This window comes from Neodiprion pinetum, chromosome 6 (genome assembly GCF_021155775.2).
Source record: "Neodiprion pinetum isolate iyNeoPine1 chromosome 6, iyNeoPine1.2, whole genome shotgun sequence".
NCBI lineage: Eukaryota > Metazoa > Arthropoda > Insecta > Hymenoptera > Diprionidae > Neodiprion > Neodiprion pinetum.
In genome coordinates, this window is record NC_060237.1 from 23,961,039 (window position 1) to 23,983,920 (window position 22,882).

Genomic DNA, 22,882 nt, shown 5'->3' on the forward strand with positions numbered 1-22,882 from the left:
GAACTAGCGCGGTATGAAATGAAGGAAAAATGGAAGATTAAAGTTGTCAGTAAAGCAGAAATGAAAACAAATCACTGCGAATAACTGAAAGCACAAAAAGCTGGTGAAAAAAGGAAATTTCCATAAAAATCCCTGGCCGTATAATCCGGATGAAGCTTAGCCTGAATAGCGCGTATATCTAGAAAATGGAAAGGGCGAAAGTGCGTCGGTGACCGAAAATTTTTTGGTAAATGCAAAGAAATGAGAGGCCAGTGTATGTAAATGATACTCGCATGCATACTTCGTTGTACCGCAGATGCGTGATTCAAAATTTTGTTACAACCCGAGAATTCTTCCGACCACGTTGGACAGAAAACTAATTAACTTGGTATTTTACAGATATCGATTATGGTTATTAATATCTTTTTTCTTCTTACCGACTGGCTTTGATGTGCACTTAATTAATTAATTATAGAATTTACGCGCAGTTCAAATTGCCATTTTACAAAGTTTCCCCAATTTTTTCACAGCGCTGCAAACCATGACATTGTAGTTAAAACTTGTGTAATTATACGAAATGGGTACAAAAGGATAGGTAGGGCAATGTGCAGAGGCATCGATTTAACGACGGCCGATAAAATTACGTTACATATAATATTTTTATTACAAAATATCCCAAATAATACTTTTCAGTGACTTTTCGTTCGGAGGAAAAAAGTCTGTGCGTACTTTGTTACGAAGGGACTGAATCGATTCGACAAAAAATAGAAGAGCATGTAAGACAGATTGTTTTCCTCTGATGCGTCACTATAAATATGTATGTATATGTATAACAATCAGTACGATAATTAGGAGAAATATATTTGTTATGGCATACACTTTATTGAAACAAAAGTAAAAATTAAAAAATTGCACAAAATAAAATATCACTCTTGGTCTCGCCATAACATAAATCTCATTTTGATAGCGTGCCTCCCTGCCTCCCATCTTTAAGTAGTTAAGGTTTTCAATTTTTGTGTGTACAAAAACAACGTCAAAATAAATTTTCTTACTTTAAACAAACATTTTTAATACTAGAAGTACGGGTTCTCTTTTAATTCACCTTTCCAATAGTCTTACATTGAATAGCCTTCCTTCATCACAATTACATTCACAGTTAATGGATCACGATGACATTATTCAACGTGCTGCCAGATAGATAATTCAAGCATTTTCGCTTGCAGGCCTCTTTTTATTCTGAAAATCAGAGAAAAAAAGTTTTAGCACTTTTTACAAGAACGAATATTCCCATCAAATTCAACACTTCACTGAAATTCTAGTATATTGGAAATTTTCTTAACAGTGCATATTTTGGGGACTTACAGTTTGTTTAGTAGTCTTTGGATCTGCGCTGGAAGCTCTGGTTTTTGATCGTTCCTGTTCAAGTAGTGCATGCAGAGATGCCACTTCGTTTGTTAATTCGTCACGAATGTCTTGAAGTTTTGCAACCTCGACCAGCACCGATGCTTTGTCCTTCACTGTTGGAAAGATGACATATTTTATTTTCAACTACTTTTGAGTACAATTTGTAAGTAGTGCAGCAATCATTTCAAATAATGTTAAAATATGAGTTAAGTGCGTTCAGTATTATTTGTATTTTAAGTCATATTTTTTTTATCAATTTCATCATCGTAACAACTTGACATTATTTACTCCAGAGAAATTTCGAATAATCAAAATGATGCGATGAGATTAAATGTCACTCACTTTCCCCTTGAGATAAGATTTCATAGAGCTTCTTATTTCTTTTTTTGACTTGTCTTAATTCTTCTTTCAGTGTTTGAACTTCGTCTTTCAATTGTGCAACTAATTCATCTCTCTTTTCCACCTCAACCCTTAACTGAGCTGAGGTTATATCTTCATCTATTTGATTCTGCCTTGATTTTAATATGTCCTTTTCTTTTTCTCTGGTAATTTCACTAATCGTTTCCTTTTTGATCCTATCAAAAAATTCAACATCTGATTCCTTAGGTTTACAATCTCCACTCTCGGGGGCAGGGTCTGTATTTGATGCAGGTGTTGCCCCCAGGTTGTTGAATTCTTCCAGAGACATTGTAGCTTTTTTGGGCTTTTTGCTGTTCAAATTTTTCTTTGATTGCTCAGAGTCTTCTTTAGCTTTACCTGTAGTATCCACTTGTGCCTCGTACGCTAGCTTTGACAACAATATCGCCTGATGTAGTTCTTGCTCGTATGTTTCCTCGACAGCCTTTCGATTGTCAATAAAAAGGGTCTTTTAGTCTTTGCATATTAAATACCTTATTGTAAGTTTATCACAGCAAAGTATCTCTCGGGATTCATGTACAAAAATTACAAACATTCAACAATCTGTGTTGATTTCTACAACAGTAAGAAACTAAATATAAATATGTTTGAAAACGACTTTTTTTCGCCTCGTAATTGTAATGAATGAATGAAAACTAGTAATATATGTAATGATTACCATTGAATCTTTTTGTTTCCACTGCTCCCATTGACGATCCTCGTTGTTTTTATTTTTCTTACCCTGTAAATTGTATACAATAATGTATAAATATAAATATGTAATTAAACTTGTGGATATAGTCAAGTAATTCGCTTACAAAGTGTCGTTGCGACTACAAAACGCATAGTATAGCTCGGAAATACAACTACTTAGTAAATAAAAATTTTCAATTACACTGAAAATAATCGGATAACGTGAACTGTGCAGTTTTAAAATAAAAAACTGAAAACATTCAGAGTATCATGACATTGAATTTTCCCGCTGTGCTTAGTGATAACATTTGACAATTAGTGCCGGCTAAAACAATGTGCGCTTCGGCTTGGCTGTACCTTGCTCTGTTTTTTCTTCTCGTCTTTTTTAGGTTGTTGTTTCGAGGTAGCTGCAGATTTGTCATTCTTATTTTTTGTATTTGCAGTTTTAACGGTCGTTTTCTGGCTCTTTTTTGGCTTGTAATCGTCATCCTCCATACTCAAGACAGCAAATCGTGAAGGAACTGCAGTCGCCATTCTTATGGTATTTACTTGTATTTACTAGGTACGTGTGCCTATGAGAGGTGAATGAAATTGTTATAGAAAATGTACGAGAGTATCTCCGTACTTGATTTGACACTTGAGATTCGTATCGGACGAAACTCTCGCGACTATAAACGACAGTTGAATGTACTTTACTCCTTGCACCTTGTTGTATGTAAATATTATTTTACGCTCGTTCAGAGACGTTGGAATGCACTGAATACGTAGGTATATTTAAAAGAAAAAAGGAAAGCGTCGTAGGGCAACAACAGACCGGAAGTGAAGTGTGAACGCCGATAAGAACAGTGGCGACACAGTATTGAAGGAACACGAACAATCGCCTCGCAACATCAGGGTGGCCAATTGCTGTTTTTCAAATTTTATACAAACACCTGTAAAATATTTATTATTTCACGACACTTTTTAACAAGAAATCATTACTTTCCGTTCAAATACCTCTTTGCAATTATGCCTTTCACCGAAACTGAGTCGCAACCGATAAATCTTCAATTAAGTGGAGTGCCACCGTTATATGCCAGACAATCGTTTGTTACTTAAATAATATTTACTACGTAATCAGGTATTGCCTATAAATACGTCCACGGAAACCGAAAAATTGTAATTATAATAGAAAATTGCACGAATAGAGTGATGAATTTTATCATATAAGGAGGAAAGGCTCCGGAAATTTGTAAAATCGCATGATAAATTTGAAGAGAAAGGTGCGGTGCAACGTGGGGAGTGGTAGGCCTGGTTGAAAGTGGCGAAGCATCGAGTCCCGTTGCATGTCGGGAAAACTAAAATATGTACGTCGGATAAGCGCCGATTGGGGAACTGCATTACCTGTTTATTCGTGAATTCTGGTGCGAAAACGTCACGGTCACACAACAAGTGTAGTAGTGTGGATGGTGCGGACGTCCTGATACCTCGGGACGCTTACAAATTTGGATGTGAACGACTTTCGGTAGATTTTCACGAACGAAGTCAAGGCGGCAAACGCTCGGTCGCCTCCATAAAATGCCCGTGCATACAAACGCTGAGGTGCCTTGGACATTTCTCATTCACGTACGTCTTCATTACCGCTGTACTATTCACCTACCTACGTTTCGCAACATCATCCGAGGTTATCGACCTGATTTTTATACCAGAAACCTTTATTTATCATTATCGTTGCAGAATCAAGACGAGAAACGTAACCACGTCTAGGAAATCCCGCCGTTGGGGACGATCATCTACGAAGCAGAAGGAGGGCAACCCCCCTCCTCCCTCCCCCTGACCCGTACCCCACCGCCCCGAATTACCTCCCCTGCAAACAGTGAATAACTTGACTATTTTAAAAATTGAACAATAATCCAGTATCCCACTTTTAATCAGTTCAACATACATATTTTTTGTGCAATCGTGTGCTAATCGTGCACACTTTCATAGTCGCGACCCATAACTTCGCACCGGCCATTGCACCGGATTGTTGTGCATACGCATTAGTCGCATGTAGGGTAAAAATATCGAGGTATCTACCTCATACAAATCTGAATAATAATACTGCAGAAACTGCGCTGTGTTCAATACTTTGCAACTTGTCGTTCAATTGTTCAATATTTTGCAAGCTTTGTCGTATCAAGATAATGACGTTTTTTCTATTTTGAAAGGCATCTTTTTAACGTACTAACTTATCAATATTTCAAACTTGCTTTTATTTTACAATGAAAGATTAGCTATAATATGATATTTTGTTCGGTGCAATAAAAGATCTATCAACGTATCACCTTATTGATGAGTAATTGTTCAATTTTTAGATAATCGGCGCGATAATATCATTAAAGTATAGTAGTTAGTTAAAACTTCTGTTGATGCACAAAACTAAGCTGTAACTTGCATGTACAGATGTTGAAACAGCAAGCCTTAGTTATTCAGTACAAATACATCTAAGGAACTACGCTGAAACTATCATATATCCAGACTTGACTTTATGACTGAATACAGTTGAGTAAGAGACGACGTCAAGATGTGCGAACAGACGGAGATCAGTTACTTGGATGGGGATGTTGTGTGGGTTAAACTTGGGGCCTCGTGGTGGCCTGGTCAAGTAACAAGCGTTCATAATTTACCTGAAGATATTCAGGAAGAATTGAAGAAAAAACCTATCATTGCAGCTGTGAAATTTTTTCAAGAGGATACATAGTGAGTTGCTGTTACTTATATTATCTTACTTGAACTTTTATCTATATATGGGAAACTACAAGACTCATTATTCATTTAAATACTGGTTTTCTATAATGTATTTGTCAGAATTGTCACTGTCTTGTTTTGGAATATCAGTATAAAATATTTATTGTTTATAATGGAAATTACTAACATGTAAAAATTTTTTTGTACACTACGCTTTTACTTTCTTTACTCTAAGATTAATCATGAATTAAAACTCAGTAATTCATCAATATTATTCATTATTTCAGCGAATTTGTGAAGAATTATCAACAAATCTACAAATACAACTGCACATTGAAGGATGATTTCATCAAAAAAGGCTTAGGTATGTTTCTTCAACTAATTCCATCAATGAATGTCCCATGTTATTCCCACTTACGTGAATTCACACCCTTTAACTAGTTTCATTAATTGCAGACGATTGAGTATTAAAAAGATACATGCCTCACAACTACCAACTTTAATGGTAGCGATTTAAGATATATCTGTTTTAATAGGCAGATCCATCTTATTCTAAACTATAACTAATAATTTGTGTCATTATTCACAGATAAATACCGAACCAAGAGTAAAGATGGATCGAGTTACATGGACAAATTCCCTGGAGATGTGGAAATGGCTGAGAAGTTGACAGGAGGTGATGCAGATATAATATCAAGCCATAAGTTTACACGTCAACAAAAACCAGATATATCAGCTCTGTTTGGAGAAAAGAAGATTCCAAAAAAGAAACGAGATCGTGAAGATGGGAGCAGAGAGAGACGCAATGATAGCGGAAGCTCTTCAGATACGCCATCTAGAAAAATTACACATCCACGATTTTTGAAGGAAAGTGATCACGAGGTTAGAATTCGTCACCAACCACCAAGCCTTTTGTCGACACCATCAAACAGCGGAGGTTCCCCGCAATACACTTGCTATGTGTGCAGCTTTACCTCTTCTCGCCTTAACGTCATTATTTTGCACAACAAAACTCACAGTTCTGGTAACTCAACACCAGTAGCAACTAAGGTTAAAACATATTCACAACCAAAAGCGAAACTTAGTGAAAGTGATACTCCAAAGAGAAAGTACACGAAGAAAGACAAGGGAGAATCTAACAAAGCCAGAAAAGAAATTGCACCAGAAGCAGGAAAACGAAAGTCCACAAAACATATAGAAAAAGCCAGTAAGAAGAAGAAACCTGACCCACAACTACGTGAAAAGTTGTTGGCTGACTGGCAAGATGAATCTGATACTGAAATGGGCTCTGATTTTAATAAATCTGCTGATACACCATCGTTAGATATTTCTCCGCAAAAATCTCAACGAAATTTCGAGGCTGCCGAACTTCTTGCTCACGAAGATAGTGAAGAAATTGATGAGAATGAGAAAATTCTATCAGAAGCAAAGAAAATACTGAATGAAACTGAATCTTTGTCTGCAATCGCGTTGGGTGCAGGCTCACCGGGTCATAAGACAAAAAAAACCAAGCCATTTCTTTCAGAAACACAGAGTACTGGTAGAGACGAAAGAAAATCGCATGCTAATAAAAATACAGAACTATTATTGTTAGAGAAAGAAGGTGAAAATCTCAGCTCAGAAACGGACGACAAATTGTCAGGTTCTGTAAAAAGCGACAAAAAGACTGGATGTGAAAAAGATGATAAAAAGTCGAGACTGTCGTGTTTTGACTTTGATGAGGAAGATTTGCCTGAGCCTACGATTCCTCCAGTACGAAAAATACCTAGAGTATTTGGTGACAAAAATTTGTCTTTGAAGAAAGAAATTATCAAAGAATTTGAGATGAGTCAAGCTTTGAAAAATGATCAACAAAATGATGTTAAAAATTACAAAGACCAAACAACAGCGGCTGGTCATGAAGATACATTGAAACATTCTCAAGAGAGCGAAGAAGTTGATCATTCCATTCCAGATTCTGAAACTAGACAAGGAAAAATGGACGTGAATATCTGTGAAACTGAGCTAGAGATTGTTGAAATATTCGAAGTTGAGAAAGAAGAAGATTCCCCGTATGAGGAAACCAGTCTCACAGCAAAGTCTGTTGAGTTATTAGCAGAACAGCCAAAGACATCTATGGATATCAACGAAGAACCAGAAAATTCGACAACAGAAAAAGAAGAACCAGTTTCAGAGAAGATTGAATCTGACATTGGGCAAAGTAAAATTTCATTGGAAAATGTATCGACTGATACGGAGAAGAGTCAATCTACAACTACAATTGACGATCTAGAAGCTGAAGAAATGCAGATGGAAGTCAATGAAACATCACCGGTATTAGTTAAGAAGCGTCGTGGCAGGCCCAGAAAGAACCTAATTTCCGATAAGAAGTTAGTTCGTAACGATGAAATTGATGAAAGCAAATCTATCGAAACAGACAAAGTAACACTGGAATCTTTGAATAAGGTTGAGGAGCTCACTGAAGATTTTTTCGTGACAGCAAAAAAAACCGAGAATGAGGATACGAAGGCTGTAGATTCTGATGTAGATGTATTACAATTTGGAAGGAAACGTAGGTCTGGCAGGAAAAGTTCGAAAACTGATGCAATACTGCTACATACTGATCACAGGACTTCAAATGATGACAGCCAGTCTGAAATTGATGACAAATCATTGACTGTTGAAGAAAAACTTACTAATCCGAAGAAAAGAGCAAAGAAAGGTAGAAGACCTTCAGGATTGCATAAAAAATCGTTAGCAGCTATTGAAATACCGATGGAAATTGATGATAAACTAACAGAAGTAGTTGGAGAACCTGCAGATTCTATGGTAGATGATGAAATCTTGTCAAAGTCTGAAGAGGTGCCCAAAAAACTGGGTGAGAACACTGAAATTGATGAAAAGTCGAGTGGATTTGGCAAAAAGTTATTGGAGACTTCAGCAGATCCGAGAGAAGATCATGGAATTTCTTCAGAAATTCATTTAGGACTGTCTGAAGAATCAACAGAACCAGCTGTATTGTTAGGGACAGATGTTGCGAAGGAACCTGATTTAGATGATCAGCAAGGTACCGTTGATGAGAAATTAGAAGAATCTACATTGCCAAGTGCTGCTGCAGTTACATCAGAAGCAAGTCGGTCACCGCCTCAATCAATGGATGCTGCAGTCGAATTAATTAACCGTAATTTCCAAGAAAGAACAGAAGTAATCGCGGAAGAATCTAAAATAGATAAACTAGTCACTGAATTTGTTGAACAAAAACCAGATGGTTCACAAGATACTGATATTTCTAAAATATCCTTGGAAACATTGCCTCCAAAAAAGTCACAAATAAAAAAGTTTGAGATGTCGCAAAGCGATTTTTTTGAAAATGATACTCTTGTAGAGAAAATTGTCACAGAACCCGAGCCTGAAAAGAAAATAGATAAGATTGATGAAACGGAAATTGAAATTACGAGAGTTGTTGAAAGTGAAACGGTTACTGAGACTTTGACAGAGAAAGTAGTAGTAGAGCATGAAATAGTTGTTTCACAAGATGAAATCAATCCTTCAAAAGAATCAATGTCAGAAGTAGAAGAAGCTTTAAATTCAGATGGTTTGATCAATAAACAGCAATTAGATACACATCCGGATGTAACAATAGAACGGAATACTGTTACAGATGAGAATATGGAAATCAGTTCTCAAACAGTTGAACAAAGTGATGAAAATGTGAAATTGGATGAAACATTGCAAACAGATGATAAGAATGAATTGGAAATAGAATTGGTACCGGAAGATCATCCGAAAACTACACCTGATACTCCTTCAAAGAGATCATCGATGCAAACACGCTACAAAGGTAAATTTACTCCAGAAACTGGTGCAAAATCGAAGAAAGATAAAGATGGATCAACTGAAGAGAAACCCATAAATACTTTTCAAGAGGCATTTTTAAAAACCTTGCATATCGATAATTTAAAACATGACAAAAAAATGATCATCGATGAAATTGAAATCACTGTGGGTAGAGGGAAAAAAAGTAAAAAATTGGTTGATAAGAAACTTAATATCGATATGGATAACGTTAATATTGTATCTGTAACTCAAACTGCGACACAAGATGTAGAAAATCAATCGATTGATGGTAAAAAAGTACTAGAAAAGTCTGAAGAAATTTTGCCATCTGAAAATATTTCAACTGTTTCTGCTGTCAGCGATTTCCGAGGTGTAGAAGTAGTTGTGGAAGAAAATACTGCAACTGATATAAAACTGGAAGATGCAAGTGTCCAAGAAATGATTCAACAAACTCCAGAGGTGAGCATTGATGGCTCAACAAGCCCGACACAGCCAACCAAGGTTGATGATGTTTCGAAACTACTGAGTTTAGATGTATCAAAATTAGATGAAACATCTCGAACATCAATGTCCACTCCATCGCCGACTTCTGTAAGTGGAATGCCAGTGAAAAAGCGAGAAAAACCAAGAATCATTGAAAGTGTCTCACTCAAAGAACCAATGCACATATTGAAGTCTAAATTACTTGAAAAAATTCCATCTAGAGGCACTAAACATAAGTTAGAGCCTGACACTTCCAAACGTGGCGATTCAAAATATAATCAAAGAAAAATCATGAAAATTGAGAATCTACCATCAAATAGCAAACTGAGGCAAACATTGAAGATATCTTCTCCTCATCTTTCATTGACGCAAAAGTTAGAGGCATTGAAAGCTGAAGAAGCAGCAGGGGCTAATTTAATGGAAACACAGACTGAAAAAGTGATTGCTCAAGCATCCCAAAGTGTTTCTGCCACTCCGGTAACTGAAAAGTTGATTCAACAAAGCTCACAAAGTTTAGCTGACATGGAACTGGACATAAACTCGATGCCTTTTGTTCTTAGTGAAGATGTCTTAACACCAGAAAGTATTGAACAGATGCCTGTCGTTATAACATCTCTCATACCTGCGTCCAGTTCAATATCAACGTCATCTATTTCATTAACACCGACTACACAATTGGTGTCACCAAGCCATGGACAATTTAAAACATCCGATTCATCATTAGAACCAACACCAAGTAAAAAGAAGAGCGGGGTTCCTACAATTTTGAAAACCAAGGCTAAAGCGAAACCAACTATCACCAGCGTAAAAACTATTGTACCCCCGCTAACGGGAGGGGTTAAAGGTTTGAAATTCCAAAATACCCAAACTGGAAAGAGCTCACCGTTAATATCACAGAAAGGGCAACCTGGTAAATATGTGATCGTACAAACTTCCGGAGGTCAACAACTGAGATACAGTGTCCAAGGTAAACCAGGAAGTCAACAGAAAATTGCAATCCCTACAGGAAAAGGTTCAGGAAGTGCACAAATTGTTCAGCAGGGAGGTAAGGTGGTTATTTTAACGTCACCACAGTCTGGTCAAACGAAAATGATACCTTTGAACACGTCTAAAACAATAGGAACCAAAATGCAGAGGATAATGACTACGAAGGGTCAAATCTTTGCACCAATTAGCTCACAAGGTGTTTTAACAACGAAAACCATTATAGCTCCAAAAACCGACATAGGATCACCTACGACATCGAAAGTAGCACCACAGGGACAGAAGATTATTAGTACTCAAGGCTTATCTGCAAAAGGAGTTCTAACTCAGATTCCTGGCGCTGTATCAAAATCAGCGCTGTTAGGGACGCTAACCCAAGGAATCATTACCAAGGGGGGTATTTACACTCCAATAAGTGCAGCTTCGCTGGCAGGTAAAACCATTATCAGTTCGAAAACTTTAGTCACAACCAAGGGTACTACTATCTTATCTCCATTGACATCGCAAAACCTTGTTACGTCCAAAGGAGCTATTTTAGCACCCATATCTCATTCTTTAACTGGTAAAACCATCTTAAGCACTCAGGGAATTGTTGGTTCCAAAGGTACTGTGTTAACACCTATTACAGGTCAACAAGTAAAAGCTATTGCAGCAAAAAGTCCAAGTAAAGGGGCAAAAGTTCAGTACCAAACAGTGCAACAGAAAATGCACTTGCCTGTCTTACAGAAAAATCAGAAAGTTCCAATATCCTCATCACAGATGAGAGTTCTGGGCTCGTTGAAATCACCTGGAAGCACGATACTGCTTCAGAATACCGTAACTGGGCAGAAGACATTGTTAACTGGAAAGAAAATGATCAAACAAGCCCTTGCTCATCAACAAGCTCAACAGCTGCCACTCTTAGCTGCCCAAAGTGGTTCACAGCATGCTTCTTCTGTTTTACCTCAAGGTCAACATATGAAAGGTAAAGTTCTTTCCTCAACACAAACAGTTCAAAAAGTTGTCATACCTAGAACACCAGGGCGTCAATCGAAGACTCAACAAAAGATCGTTGTTCAAAAGATGCAAGATGCTTCACTACAAAGTTCATCACCGAAATTAGTTACAAACGTTTCAAATATTTCTAAATCGTTAGCACAAACAAAACAGATTTCTGGCAACAGTCCAAATGCTACCAAGGCAAGTGCAAAGAGTTACGCTGGAGTCAGAAGCGGTCAACAAAAAAGAAATTTATTGAATGCAGCTCTTAACTCAATATCTAGTCCACCCGTTGCTGCAACTGTTACAAAACCGCTATCACTTCCAACTGTGGAACAAACCGAAGCTGAAAAGAAACCCAGAGCTCAAGAAATGGTCGAAGAAGTAGTTCAAACAGAAGAATCCAAACCAGAAACATCAGCCGTCGAACAAACTACTCCAGTTGTCGAAAAAATTGAAGAACCTAAAGCTGCTGTCCAACCTCAAATAATGGCTTTACCAACTGAAAGTGGTGATGGGACTCAAACTTACGTTTTGGTTACAATAGATGAACAAGGACAAATACAACCATTGGATAACAACACATTAATGTCCTTGGAAGGTACAACTCAAAATCCTGATGGCACAAGAACTCTATACATAGATCCCAGTTCCTTAGGAGAAGCAGGAACGTTGGATAATATTGTATTACAATTTGACAACGGATGTGTATCAAATCTTCCATCTACAGTCAGTGATTCTTCACAAACAATGATATCAGAAAGTTTCCCAAGTTCTGAAATTATTCAGACATCAAATCAAGATATTTTGGCTGCTGCTCTTGCAAATACAGATTTCCAACAAGAGATCGGACTTCCGGATAACTCCACTGCGAGCGTTATGAGTACGGGACTGACACAAACAAGCCTGATCAATCAGACAATTTTGCAATCTACAATTATCCCACCAACGGAGCCAATTTCTTCACCGGCAGTTCTAGAAACTTCCTTGACTCTGAATCAACCTATTATGACACCACTGGAGGTACCAAGCAACATGACAATGACAACTGAAACTTCAACTTCAGTTGCCACAATTCCGTCGTCGCTAGAATTACCGTTAACTGTCACCAATCCCAATATTGCGTACATTTCAACTGGAGGAACTCAAATTCAAATTCCTGGAAATTCAATGCCAGATATTGGAGAAATAATGGACAATTCAAGTGTTATTAGCCACAGTGAAACTCCTGCCACAACGCAATTTTTGGTTTTACCTAATCTGGATGAAAATATAACAATTGAAGCACAGAATATTCAATCTAGCTCAAATTCAACACCGACTGTTTCTTATTCTGTATCGATTCCAGACAGTATGGTCTTGGAAACAACTCCAGTTCAAACCACGCCATCCATGCCAATCATCGATGACACATACGCTGATGATATCCCTTACAGCACGGCTATTCAGACACCGTTAGCTGGAGAGCCAAGTTTTGTTGATGTACCTGTGTCAGAAATGTTAGTTTCAAAAGCTTCTATTGCAACCACAGAAAATATAGTAACTGAAAACGTGACTGTGACTTCGGAAATGATTGTTACTTCGGATGAACCACCTGTTTCCTCTCAAGAATCAATACCAGTATCTACTGTTGCGTCACAAGGAATACATGAAGTATCTGTTTCGTCGCAAGATGTTTATACATCTCATGATGTACCTGCGACAACCGAAGAACTCATCTCACAACAGATAGTTGTTACAGCTGAGGAATTAGTTTCGACTCACGATATGCCAATTGTTACTCAAGAGGAAAACCATCAAGAAATGTCTATTCAAATTAAAGATATACCGACGATAGAAATGCAGATTGAAGAACATGCTTCGGAAATTGAAGCTACCAGTATGCCTCTCATTGAAGAATCTTGTACAGTCAGTTCTGAATCGAATATTGAAATACAATCTGAACATTCAACATTTCTAACAACCAATTCAAAAGAAATACAAGCTAGTACTTCGGACGATGTAGTATCACCGAATAAGCTAAACGAATTGTTGGAAACATCCACCGCAGATGAGAAACCGTGCTCTGTGGATGATATTCAAACAGCGACATCAAACGAACAAGATACATCAGTCCATAATCAACCTGACACTTTGCCTGCCAAATTGTTGAATGACACTGAAGCAGAACATATGGATGTTGAACCATCTGTAGCAAGTGTATCTTGTGTTGAAAATAAAGAATCTGTTCTAGAGGTCTCTCAAGCTGGCACAGCATCATCCGAGGAAGAACACAGTCATGAAGTAATGAGCGCTGATTCAGAAATAAACTTTGAAGAATCCGTACCAGAAACTAGCGAAGAGAGACCCTCACAATCTTACGACCAATTTGATATTACCATGACAAATGATTCCTTAGAAATTCCCAGCCAGTCAGTAAACAAGTCCGAAAACTCGCCCGAACCTACACAGTCAATACCTTATGAATCAATGGAAATTGATGAAACTAACACTTCTGCAGAGCCTCCTACGCAATCTTTTGCAGATTCAAAGCAAAATGAAGCCACCCAGTCTTACGAAACTTCCGTCGAAACACATGGAAATGCGCCAACACAGTCTTTTAATGAGATTATGCACAATCAAGAAGAGAGAACTTCTGGTGATGAATTGGTGGATGATCAAAGTTTTCCGACTCAAAGTTATGAGGTTGAAAAATTAGAGAGTCTTTCAGAAAATATGGAAACTGATGCTGAAATGAGTCAAGAAGGAAATATACCATCGCAGTCTAACGATATTGGGACAGACGGCATCGGTACTTCCTCAATTTCTACCAATAACTCTGGAGCAAATGAGGATGAAACTGCAAGTTCTTCTTATGTTCCGGAAACACCTGAAAATCAAGAACGAGATCAAGACCAGGAAAGTGCCATCAGTACATCATCTTACGAGATACCACCCTGTGAGGAATTAAATATCGCATCATCCAGCGTTATTCCCGATACTTCAGTCAGGGAAGAACATACAAGCATTCACGATAATGGTGTACCAGAAATACCAACATCATCCTACAGCTTGAATCCTGACAGCAGCTCGACTCACGTCGACGCTGTTCCTACATCCAGTTATGAAGACCAAGTCATTCTGGAACAAAATGTATCCACTTCGTATGAAGTACCAATTTCTATGCCAGGCTTGGAAGAGAATTCATCGCAAAGTTTTGTCACAGAAAGTTCGGATCATAGAAATGAACCATCCAGCTATTACACGCATCATCAAGAAGTAACGGCAAGTTATTATGAATCTGTTCACCAAGAATGTAATAATTCCAGGCTTGAAGAAGATCCCCAGGAAGAAGTTACAGCTAGTTATTATGAGTCTAATCCCCAAGACATTGCTTCAGAAGCTAGCCAAAGTTACTTTGCACCCGAAGAAGCTACGCCGAGTTATTCCAGTCAAAGTATAACTCCTAGTTACTATAATGCTAGACCAGAATCTGAGGCAACGCAAAGTTTCTATTCTTCCCAAACCTTGGATAGAAGAGAACAATCGTCGCAAAATGTGGAGGCATCCCAAAGTTTTTACCCGGAGGTAACCGAGAACCTAAGACTTAGACAACAGGGTGAGGCAACGCCAACCTATTCTACGAGGTATCCCGTTGACTATACGCTAACTGATTCGCCAATAGAAAGGCACGATTTGGTAGAAAGTTCTGTGCCTGCAACCAAACCAACCGAAAGGTAATATACTGTATAAAAGGTTTGGCATTGTGCCTCCGACAATGATTTATCTATATGAACTTCTCATTTTAAATTCACCTTACAAAGATCCTTGTTTGAATAATGAACTATCAGCCATGATAGAGAGTTGAAAAATAGACTGGAGTCTATTTGTCAAGTGTAAATATAAAGTAAGTTAGTAAGTGGTTGGAGTAAGATTAAAAATAGGTCCTTATTATAATTTATGTATAGGTATGTTGGGGATGGATTCAATCCGTGATAGAGTGCGATATGATTGTACGAGCAGTGTAGATTATGAAGGAATGTGTTTTTGCTGCAGTACCATTTCGATTTCGTTTCAATACCTTATTCAAATAAGTGGTAATTGTAATCAAGTACTATGTGGTTTTAAAGCTGGGCACGAGTCGAAAATTGAAAAAGTAGGCAGAGCAGGTAATTTTAACATTTTTTTTTCCTTTCCTGTGTATGTTACATGTCCTGTTGAATTCATATTTCAGGCAACTTTAAGCTGTGTCGAAACTATTGGCAGTAGTAGGATATCTAAAGACATGTGGCTTTGGTCAGTAAGTACACTCTGAACCCTTACAATCTTTGCCATTCTTTTTAACTATCACAGCATACCCAAGACCAAATGTCTATAGTGTGTTTGCTACTCTAATCGTAGAATCTTTGTTTGTAGTAAACAGAACGTCATTTCTACATAATTGTGCTATATACAGAAAGAGTGAGGATATTCTGTTTTCACATAGAATTACATTTACTACATACTGTTTAAAAAGAAATATTGAACAAAAATGAAGTTGGAGAAGAATAAAATAGAATTTTATTTCTATGAGTGATATACATGGTTCTCTTTCTACCGAAATTTTCTACATGGTTGAAGTTGTTTGACAAGTCTAACCATTTTGAATAATTCGTCTAATTTCAAGTTGTAATCTCAGATTCACTAAACATAAAGTTGAAGTCGAAGAAGAACCATGCGTATCAGGATTAGTGTTTAGTTTGTAGGGTATAGTCAATATGTAATCCGTGTGTTACAAGATAATATAAGGATCGAAAATATAATTATATTATATTCTTTATAGTCTCATGTTATTCGGAATAAATATATTATGTTTTTATTTCTCGTGGCGTTTTCAATCAATCACGATCATATATGTACATATTACGTTGGAATTGGACAAGCAGAAAAAAGTGGAGAAAATATAATTTGCAACTTCACGACTAGCACCAAAAGTTAGAGTTTATCAGGCTTTGGGATTAGCAATGAATGACTGAATTGTTAAAGTTCCGCAATCATACTTTAGATTTGTTTCTTTATATTTTGATTTCTTTTGCCTTCATTTTTCATGTCTTCTCAGCAAAGAAGAGAGAAGTACTGCACATACGGATGCGGAAATTTGTTACTATGAAAAAAATAAAAATAAATAAACTTGTTACATTTTCTATAAAAGTTATTTGATCAGTCGCGAGATGAGCTATTCGCCTACGAGAATAGCAGAATGCAACTAGAAGTAAAGATAGTTATATACTATGCTATGAAATATATCAGAAGCAATTTGATATTTTCATCACACTAACAATATTACATTTTAAGTTCTACAGTGTGCACGACATACACAATTGTAACTATAAAATAAATATATGAATATTTACATAACTAATATGTAAAATGAACATATGTTTGTTCTCTTTTTGATCCTAGAGTATGCCAATTTTAATAAACTTTATCCATTGGAAAGAAATGAAAAATCGTGTTTTTATTTTACTCGTTTCAGTCTCGTATTATCCACATACATAACATTATCAATTTCACGACCAAGCATTTACTTAAATCGTCAACATGTTGAGTTCTTGCTAATAATCGAGACTGCGGATTCATCAAACATATTGATATTACGTATAAGATTGATGAAGGGAAAACAGAAACGGCGAATGAAAAAGATTGTAATAATACGATTTTGATGAAGAAATTATTTTTTACCTCAAATCAAAAAATTAGAAGGTAGGAAAGAACGGTAGAATACACAAGAGCAGGAGCATAAAATTGGTGGAGTACATATTTTTATGTATAGTAACGATTTGACATTAGTTTATAACGAATTTCAAACAGAATTATGAATGTTCATAATGCAACAGTCATGTGATTCGATCGTTCCAGCAAAAAGTTATAATATCATCTACTTACCTGGGAAATGTTTTTCTGTGTTTTGTAAAATAAATAGAAATTGAAATTTCTTTATTAAAAATAGGTAAAATGGTAAAGTTAGCTTTAAAAAATCTTTATTTTGATGATTACTAGAATTTTGAAAAGTACAATACATTAAATATTTTACATTAAGGTAATTACTGCTAAATCATATAATATTTACATAACAGCAAGGATGCAGTCTTATTAATATAATTTTCGGAACTCTGATTTTTGTCACAGTTTATTTATTTTCGCCAATATTGAGCAAATTTATGTAGTTGTTCAACAAGAGCTGCCATAACAGCAGTGACCGAAAGATCGAGAAGGTTTTGCACATAGTGTACAGCTTCCTCGTCACTTAAATCCAACCGCAATTTATCCTGGACTTTTTTAACAGCTTTATCGGGTTCAAGTGCTATATCAGGCACACTGGCGTCGACCATCAGAGAGAACAGATTCAACATTAGGTTCGCGTGTCTTCTTAGGTGCAAAAAGGCAGTGTAACATTGCTTCCTAAACTCATGATAGTGTTCCGAACCAACACCACCCATAGCCTCGACCATCTCCTTGCTGAGTTTCATAGGAGGAGGTAGCGGCTTTGGATCTCGACCTAAGATATACCCGAAATCTATATGAAATAGTTTTCCTGAAAAAAAAATGATTATTGAAGATTTTTAATAACGGTATTATTGTAAATTATGATTTTGCAACACTTACCTGAAGTTGTAAGGAGTAAGTTGTCCAAATGTCGATCACCGACGCCGAGGAGGTATGTGATAATACAATATCCAGCTAAATAGTAGAGCATAAAATGTGTGAATTTTTACAGCTTGTATTGTTGCTTACAGTAAAATAAATATAGAAAACTATGCCATACCACAGCTTCTCACGTAAGTATCCATAACTTCAGATGCAATTCCGTATGGGCCAGTTTCCGATGGATGGTGCTTTCTGAAGAAGCTCAGAATAGACCCTTCACTTGCCAATACTTCAGCTACTGTTGTGGATTCTATGAACTGCAGAAACCCATGTCTCGTACTTGTTGCCAAGACCCTGCACAAATTGTAATAGTATGTAAGAGCAAATGGATATGCCTCCGTAAAGTGGAAAAAAAAAGGTTGAAGTATATTTGTTAACAAATTGTAACAACAAACCTGTACGGCGTAAGTTTAAGGTCCAAGTTTTCTCGTCTCAACAACTTATCCATCAGTGCTATTGTTTGCAATATTAACTGGTCCTGTCTTAGATCATCTCCATGTTTAAAAATCGCAATGTATTCAGTATTTTCACTAGTCAAAAATGTCAATTTACTAGGCATTAGAGCTGACTTGAATAGACTTGCTCTGAAAAATTACATATTTAGTGATCGTAACATGAAAAATTCGAAACATGGATAGACTTCCTCTCAGGCTGAAAACTTGGATTACTTAAGCATTTCTTAAAACAGTTTCGAGCAATGTCGGAGTACAGCTTAGAAAATGTATTTGTAATATTTAAGTGAATATAAAAATTTAAACGGTATTTACTTTTCCGGTATAATCCCTTTTATAGATATTTCTGGATCCAGTGGAAAAGGTATGGGTTCAAAATTGGAAAAGTTAATTTTGAAAGTTGGATCAGGATCAGCAAGCAGTGCTCTGAGTCTATCAGTTTTTCGTTTGCGGTTACCACTTTCTCTTGCTACAGCTTTGACGAGAGATACCAACTGATCAATGAACATTTTTTGGCGTGACAGAAACGCTCGTCTCTTCCGCCACACAACACTCCCCTGTGATAGTGTTTCAGAGAACGTTTTCATAACTGTAATGTACATCTCTCTCATACGTGTATCTTGTTTGGCAGCAATAGCTGGATCAACTTGATCCTCACACTCAATTAGAAGATACCAGTAAAAGTAGTTGGCCAATGTTGAATTTTGGCAAGCTCGGCTTATTAAAAACGAAGCAAGATCTATCGGAGGTTCTTGTTTGCCGAGGGATTCCCCCGTTTCAGATTCACTAGACTGTAAAAAATTTGAGTACATTGATAGTTTGGGTGATGCTATTTATACGATTATAATTTACTACTTCCGAGAAAACAGTGATGCAAATATAAAATATTCGCATTTGTGTTCTCTGACTTACTGTGGTGATGGGCGTAGACGTGGAATATTCATCTTTTTTATCCTTTTCTCCCTTTTCACGCACTTCCTGATTTTGGTTGCTGCGAAGACACTGATTTGCTGCTTTTATACCTTCAAAACTCTCATACTTAAGTGCCTGCACTAACTGTAACAAGTAAAGCATCAAATCATCATCTGGTGCTTGATTAAGTCGTCCGATTGCATATCTCCGCACAGCTGGATGAGTAAACGCTGGACCGAGGAGTTCAAGGGCATCTTCCGGATCCGGTGGTGCCCAAAGCGCCAACATTTCTAATGCTTGTCTTTCTTCACCAGCTACTTTCCAGTTCACACATTTGACAAACTTGGTAAGCGCCTTTTTCTGATTTGATAGGTAAAATCGAAATTTCCAAATCAAATCCTGTTCTTCTGTAGAAAGAGCTGTAGTTGGTGGGTAGGCCAGTATTGTGTTTAGTGCATCTCGAACACTAGAAGTCGGCTTTAGCTCTCGGGTATTTCCGCCACTGCGCAAGCTACGTGCTAACTTATGATGTTTCGCTTCTACGAGATTTTCCTGAAAGTAAGACATTGCTGGTAAAAGTTTTTCTTGATTTGTGAATAAACACAACTTTTTAACTTTCTGTTACGTCATTCGTAAAATTTATAGGTAGGCAAAGTAACATTTAGGGATGTAACAAGTCAAATCTTTGGCAAGATTCGAAATACTTAACAATTAGATGATGTGGATTCTATATCCGAAAACACTTGATATGTTTACTCAAAACAATTTCAGAGAAAATAATACCTGAACGAATTCCTGCTGAAACCATGCATAAGAACCTTCAAACACACTGCCTTTGGAAAGAACTTTGAGAAATGTCTTCAAAAATTTAACTATTCTTTTTGCAAGCCGAGACAACACTACTGGTATATTTCTCAGCCATTTCAACATCTTACTTACTCTTCACAAGTAGGGCTTCAGATTAAAGTTCAGGTCAATGTCTATTCCGTGGCAATCCTTTCTTTACACACGTTACTTGTAATTAACTTAGGCACAGATGATGTATTTACTAAACTAGTTGCTACAATGACGCGTATGAATATCTTTTCTATAAGTTGAGACATATTTATAATTTTATATTTCAAAGTCTTAGACGTAATACTCGGTACAGCTAAATGTAAAAAAACGTTTCCAAGAATAGTGTGTAGTTGTATTTGGCCTTATAATTTTTTATATTTGCTGCAGTACTATCTCATTGTTTTGATTTATTGTTTGCATAGTACTAATTATTTGTGTCAATTATTTGCCAGTGATATATTTGTAGAGCATAATAAAAATAACAAGACATGCCTGTAAGATTTCAAAGTCTGGTAAGGTGACAACATCTGGCTGTGACCTATGCTGTACAACTTCATCCCCATCTTTCTCGTAATAAACGACTGAATACTGTAAAAAATAGATATTGGATTCAAGTTTGTTTAAAAAAATGTAATGTCATATCATGGTTAATAAAGCATCAGTAAATAGGGCTAAAATTATTAGTTTTTAAAACCAACGTAATTGAATACGAACCGGAATACCATCCATTGTAATTTCTGGAAATTCTAGCATTAAGTACAGATACTCAGAGGCTCGTTTTTCTCTTTCATTTATCACTTCAATTTCTCTGAATGTCAACCGATCCAGCCAATCAACTTTACCCATCTGGCCGTTTCTGTGCTTTTTAGCCAACTTAGCCAATCTTTGCATTTGTTCTTTACCATGATCTCTAGCTTTACCAGGAGTCGTGGTTGGCACATTACCATCAGCTTCAACACCTGGCCATACTCTCAGGTCCAGCATTCCCTGACGAAATACACCATGCTTTCCAAAGAACGAAATTGTTGTACCACCAACAGGTAATTGTCTTCCTGGTCCGGCACAATCAAAGAGCGTTATGCATAGCTGTGCATCTCTTGGCAAGTCCGAATAAGCGATGGGTAACGTAACCCACTGATTCCAGCTAAATGAGTAGCAATTTCATGAAGTTAAACTTGAACACAATGCTTGTACAGTATTTGTAATTAATTTCAAATCTGGTTATAGATCATTATAAATTCACATGATTTGAACACGAATGATTACCATCACCGTTGAAGATATTTGATAGAATAGACTGTTAATTAAAATCACAATATATATGTAGCTTATCATGTAAATGTTGAGCGATTTTTTTGGTAAACGATTGTAAAAATTCTCCAACTAAAGAAAAATAAATTTTACATACTTCCAGCGAGAAGTGAAATGCTTGTAGGCCGTATGAACAGGTAATGCTAAAGGTCTTCCGCCAGCCCATACTTGTAACGATGCAGCGAGATCTCCTCGACCTCCCCCATTTCCATACAGACCGGAATATTTCAACATTGGATCGAGCAGCAGTTTATCATACTCGGGTCGTTGTCGTTTACCCTCCAGAGTACCACTGGAAATTATTTATACCATTGGCATGATATACATGTAGATGAAAGATGAATGTATAGGGAAGTTGGAAAAGGAAGTATAAGAAAACATAACAATGAGCTCAGACTACTTGTGTGTGTTACATTGCTTTTATTTTAGAAAAATTATCATTTTATCAACACAGTACATTCCGCTATAACTAATGACTTTGACCTGTCGAAATTATTGTTATTTAGATAGCGTGACATACAGTGGTAGAAAGATAATAAAAATAAAATTCGAAACTTGATTAAACTAACATCGAGTACAGCTGATGGATTGGGAGCTTCATGGTGACTTAAAATGAAATTCAAAAGGTTATGTATCATAACCTACAATACGTACATTTTTATTTGTATTCTAGACTCCAGTGAAGAACTATAGACGTAACAAAATTTATCATTTATATCTTCCATACTTCCGATATTTTCTTACGAAATGTGTAACCGTCAGCTTCCCATTAACTCGTCACATCTGACGCGTCTGATGTATCTGACATTCGACGAATGTATGTAATGAGAACCATTCAGGTCTGCAGAAATTACAACCAATCACAGCGAAGAGAATTCTCGCAAGTGTTGCGTAAACAAACACGATGAGGGTAGCAGTTGAACACCTAAGTTATCCGTGCAAATCTTGGTATTTAACATTTTGTCATATAAATATGACAACATAAGTACATTTATAGCGAAGTGACATTCGCTGAATAAAATGTGAACCCTAGCCGATTAGAAAATAGTGTCACCATACTGAAACAATACGATTACAACAAAGGTTTGTTTGTGATAGCTGCATATAACTTGTGGTACGTTTGGCATGTTTCAAGTGTGGTAATTAAAAGTGCATTTCTCGATACAACAGAGTTCGTTATCATGACAAACAAATGAAGACTATTGACACTCTTGACTATAATAGCGAAAAATATTAGTTAGATCCATTGATCAGAACTACCA

At 36.7% G+C, this 22,882-nt stretch overlaps 3 protein-coding genes across 5 annotated transcripts; 1 reads left to right on the forward strand and 2 right to left on the reverse strand.

The window, feature by feature from the left end:
• Positions 1-619: 619 nt before the first annotated feature.
• Positions 620-3,302, reverse strand: LOC124221595 (G kinase-anchoring protein 1). 2 transcript variants are annotated; one of them, XM_046631776.2, is made up of 6 exons: positions 3,178-3,302; positions 2,830-3,044; positions 2,459-2,521; positions 1,726-2,224; positions 1,342-1,496; positions 620-1,215 (listed from the first exon to the last, which is right to left on the reverse strand). In XM_046631776.2, exons 2-6 carry the CDS (start codon positions 3,004-3,006, stop codon positions 1,183-1,185), a joined length of 927 nt encoding a protein of 308 aa, XP_046487732.1. In that variant the 5' UTR covers positions 3,007-3,044; positions 3,178-3,302; the 3' UTR covers positions 620-1,182. The 2 variants fall into 2 exon arrangements, with proteins under 2 accessions (XP_046487732.1, XP_046487731.1); XM_046631775.2 differs by having other exon boundaries at positions 2,830-3,298.
• A 513-nt stretch (positions 3,303-3,815) lies between these two features.
• LOC124221881 (uncharacterized) lies at positions 3,816-16,279 on the forward strand. 2 transcript variants are annotated; one of them, XM_046632273.2, is made up of 5 exons: positions 3,816-4,077; positions 4,189-4,327; positions 4,996-5,193; positions 5,469-5,545; positions 5,771-16,279. In XM_046632273.2, the coding sequence occupies exons 3-5, from the start codon at positions 5,018-5,020 to the stop codon at positions 15,160-15,162; spliced, it is 9,645 nt and encodes a 3,214-aa protein (XP_046488229.1). In that variant the 5' UTR covers positions 3,816-4,077; positions 4,189-4,327; positions 4,996-5,017; the 3' UTR covers positions 15,163-16,279. The 2 variants fall into 2 exon arrangements, with proteins under 2 accessions (XP_046488229.1, XP_046488228.1); XM_046632272.2 differs by having other exon boundaries at positions 4,189-5,193.
• Positions 16,280-17,424: 1,145 nt separating this feature from the next.
• Positions 17,425-22,863, reverse strand: Pi3K59F (phosphatidylinositol 3-kinase 59F). The gene is made up of 10 exons (XM_046632276.2): positions 22,275-22,863; positions 21,718-21,912; positions 21,024-21,453; positions 20,802-20,897; positions 19,473-20,024; positions 18,876-19,351; positions 18,504-18,692; positions 18,227-18,402; positions 18,067-18,141; positions 17,425-17,995 (listed from the first exon to the last, which is right to left on the reverse strand). Exons 1-10 carry the CDS (start codon positions 22,343-22,345, stop codon positions 17,595-17,597), a joined length of 2,661 nt encoding a protein of 886 aa, XP_046488232.1. The 5' UTR covers positions 22,346-22,863; the 3' UTR covers positions 17,425-17,594.
• Positions 22,864-22,882: the final 19 nt, after the last annotated feature.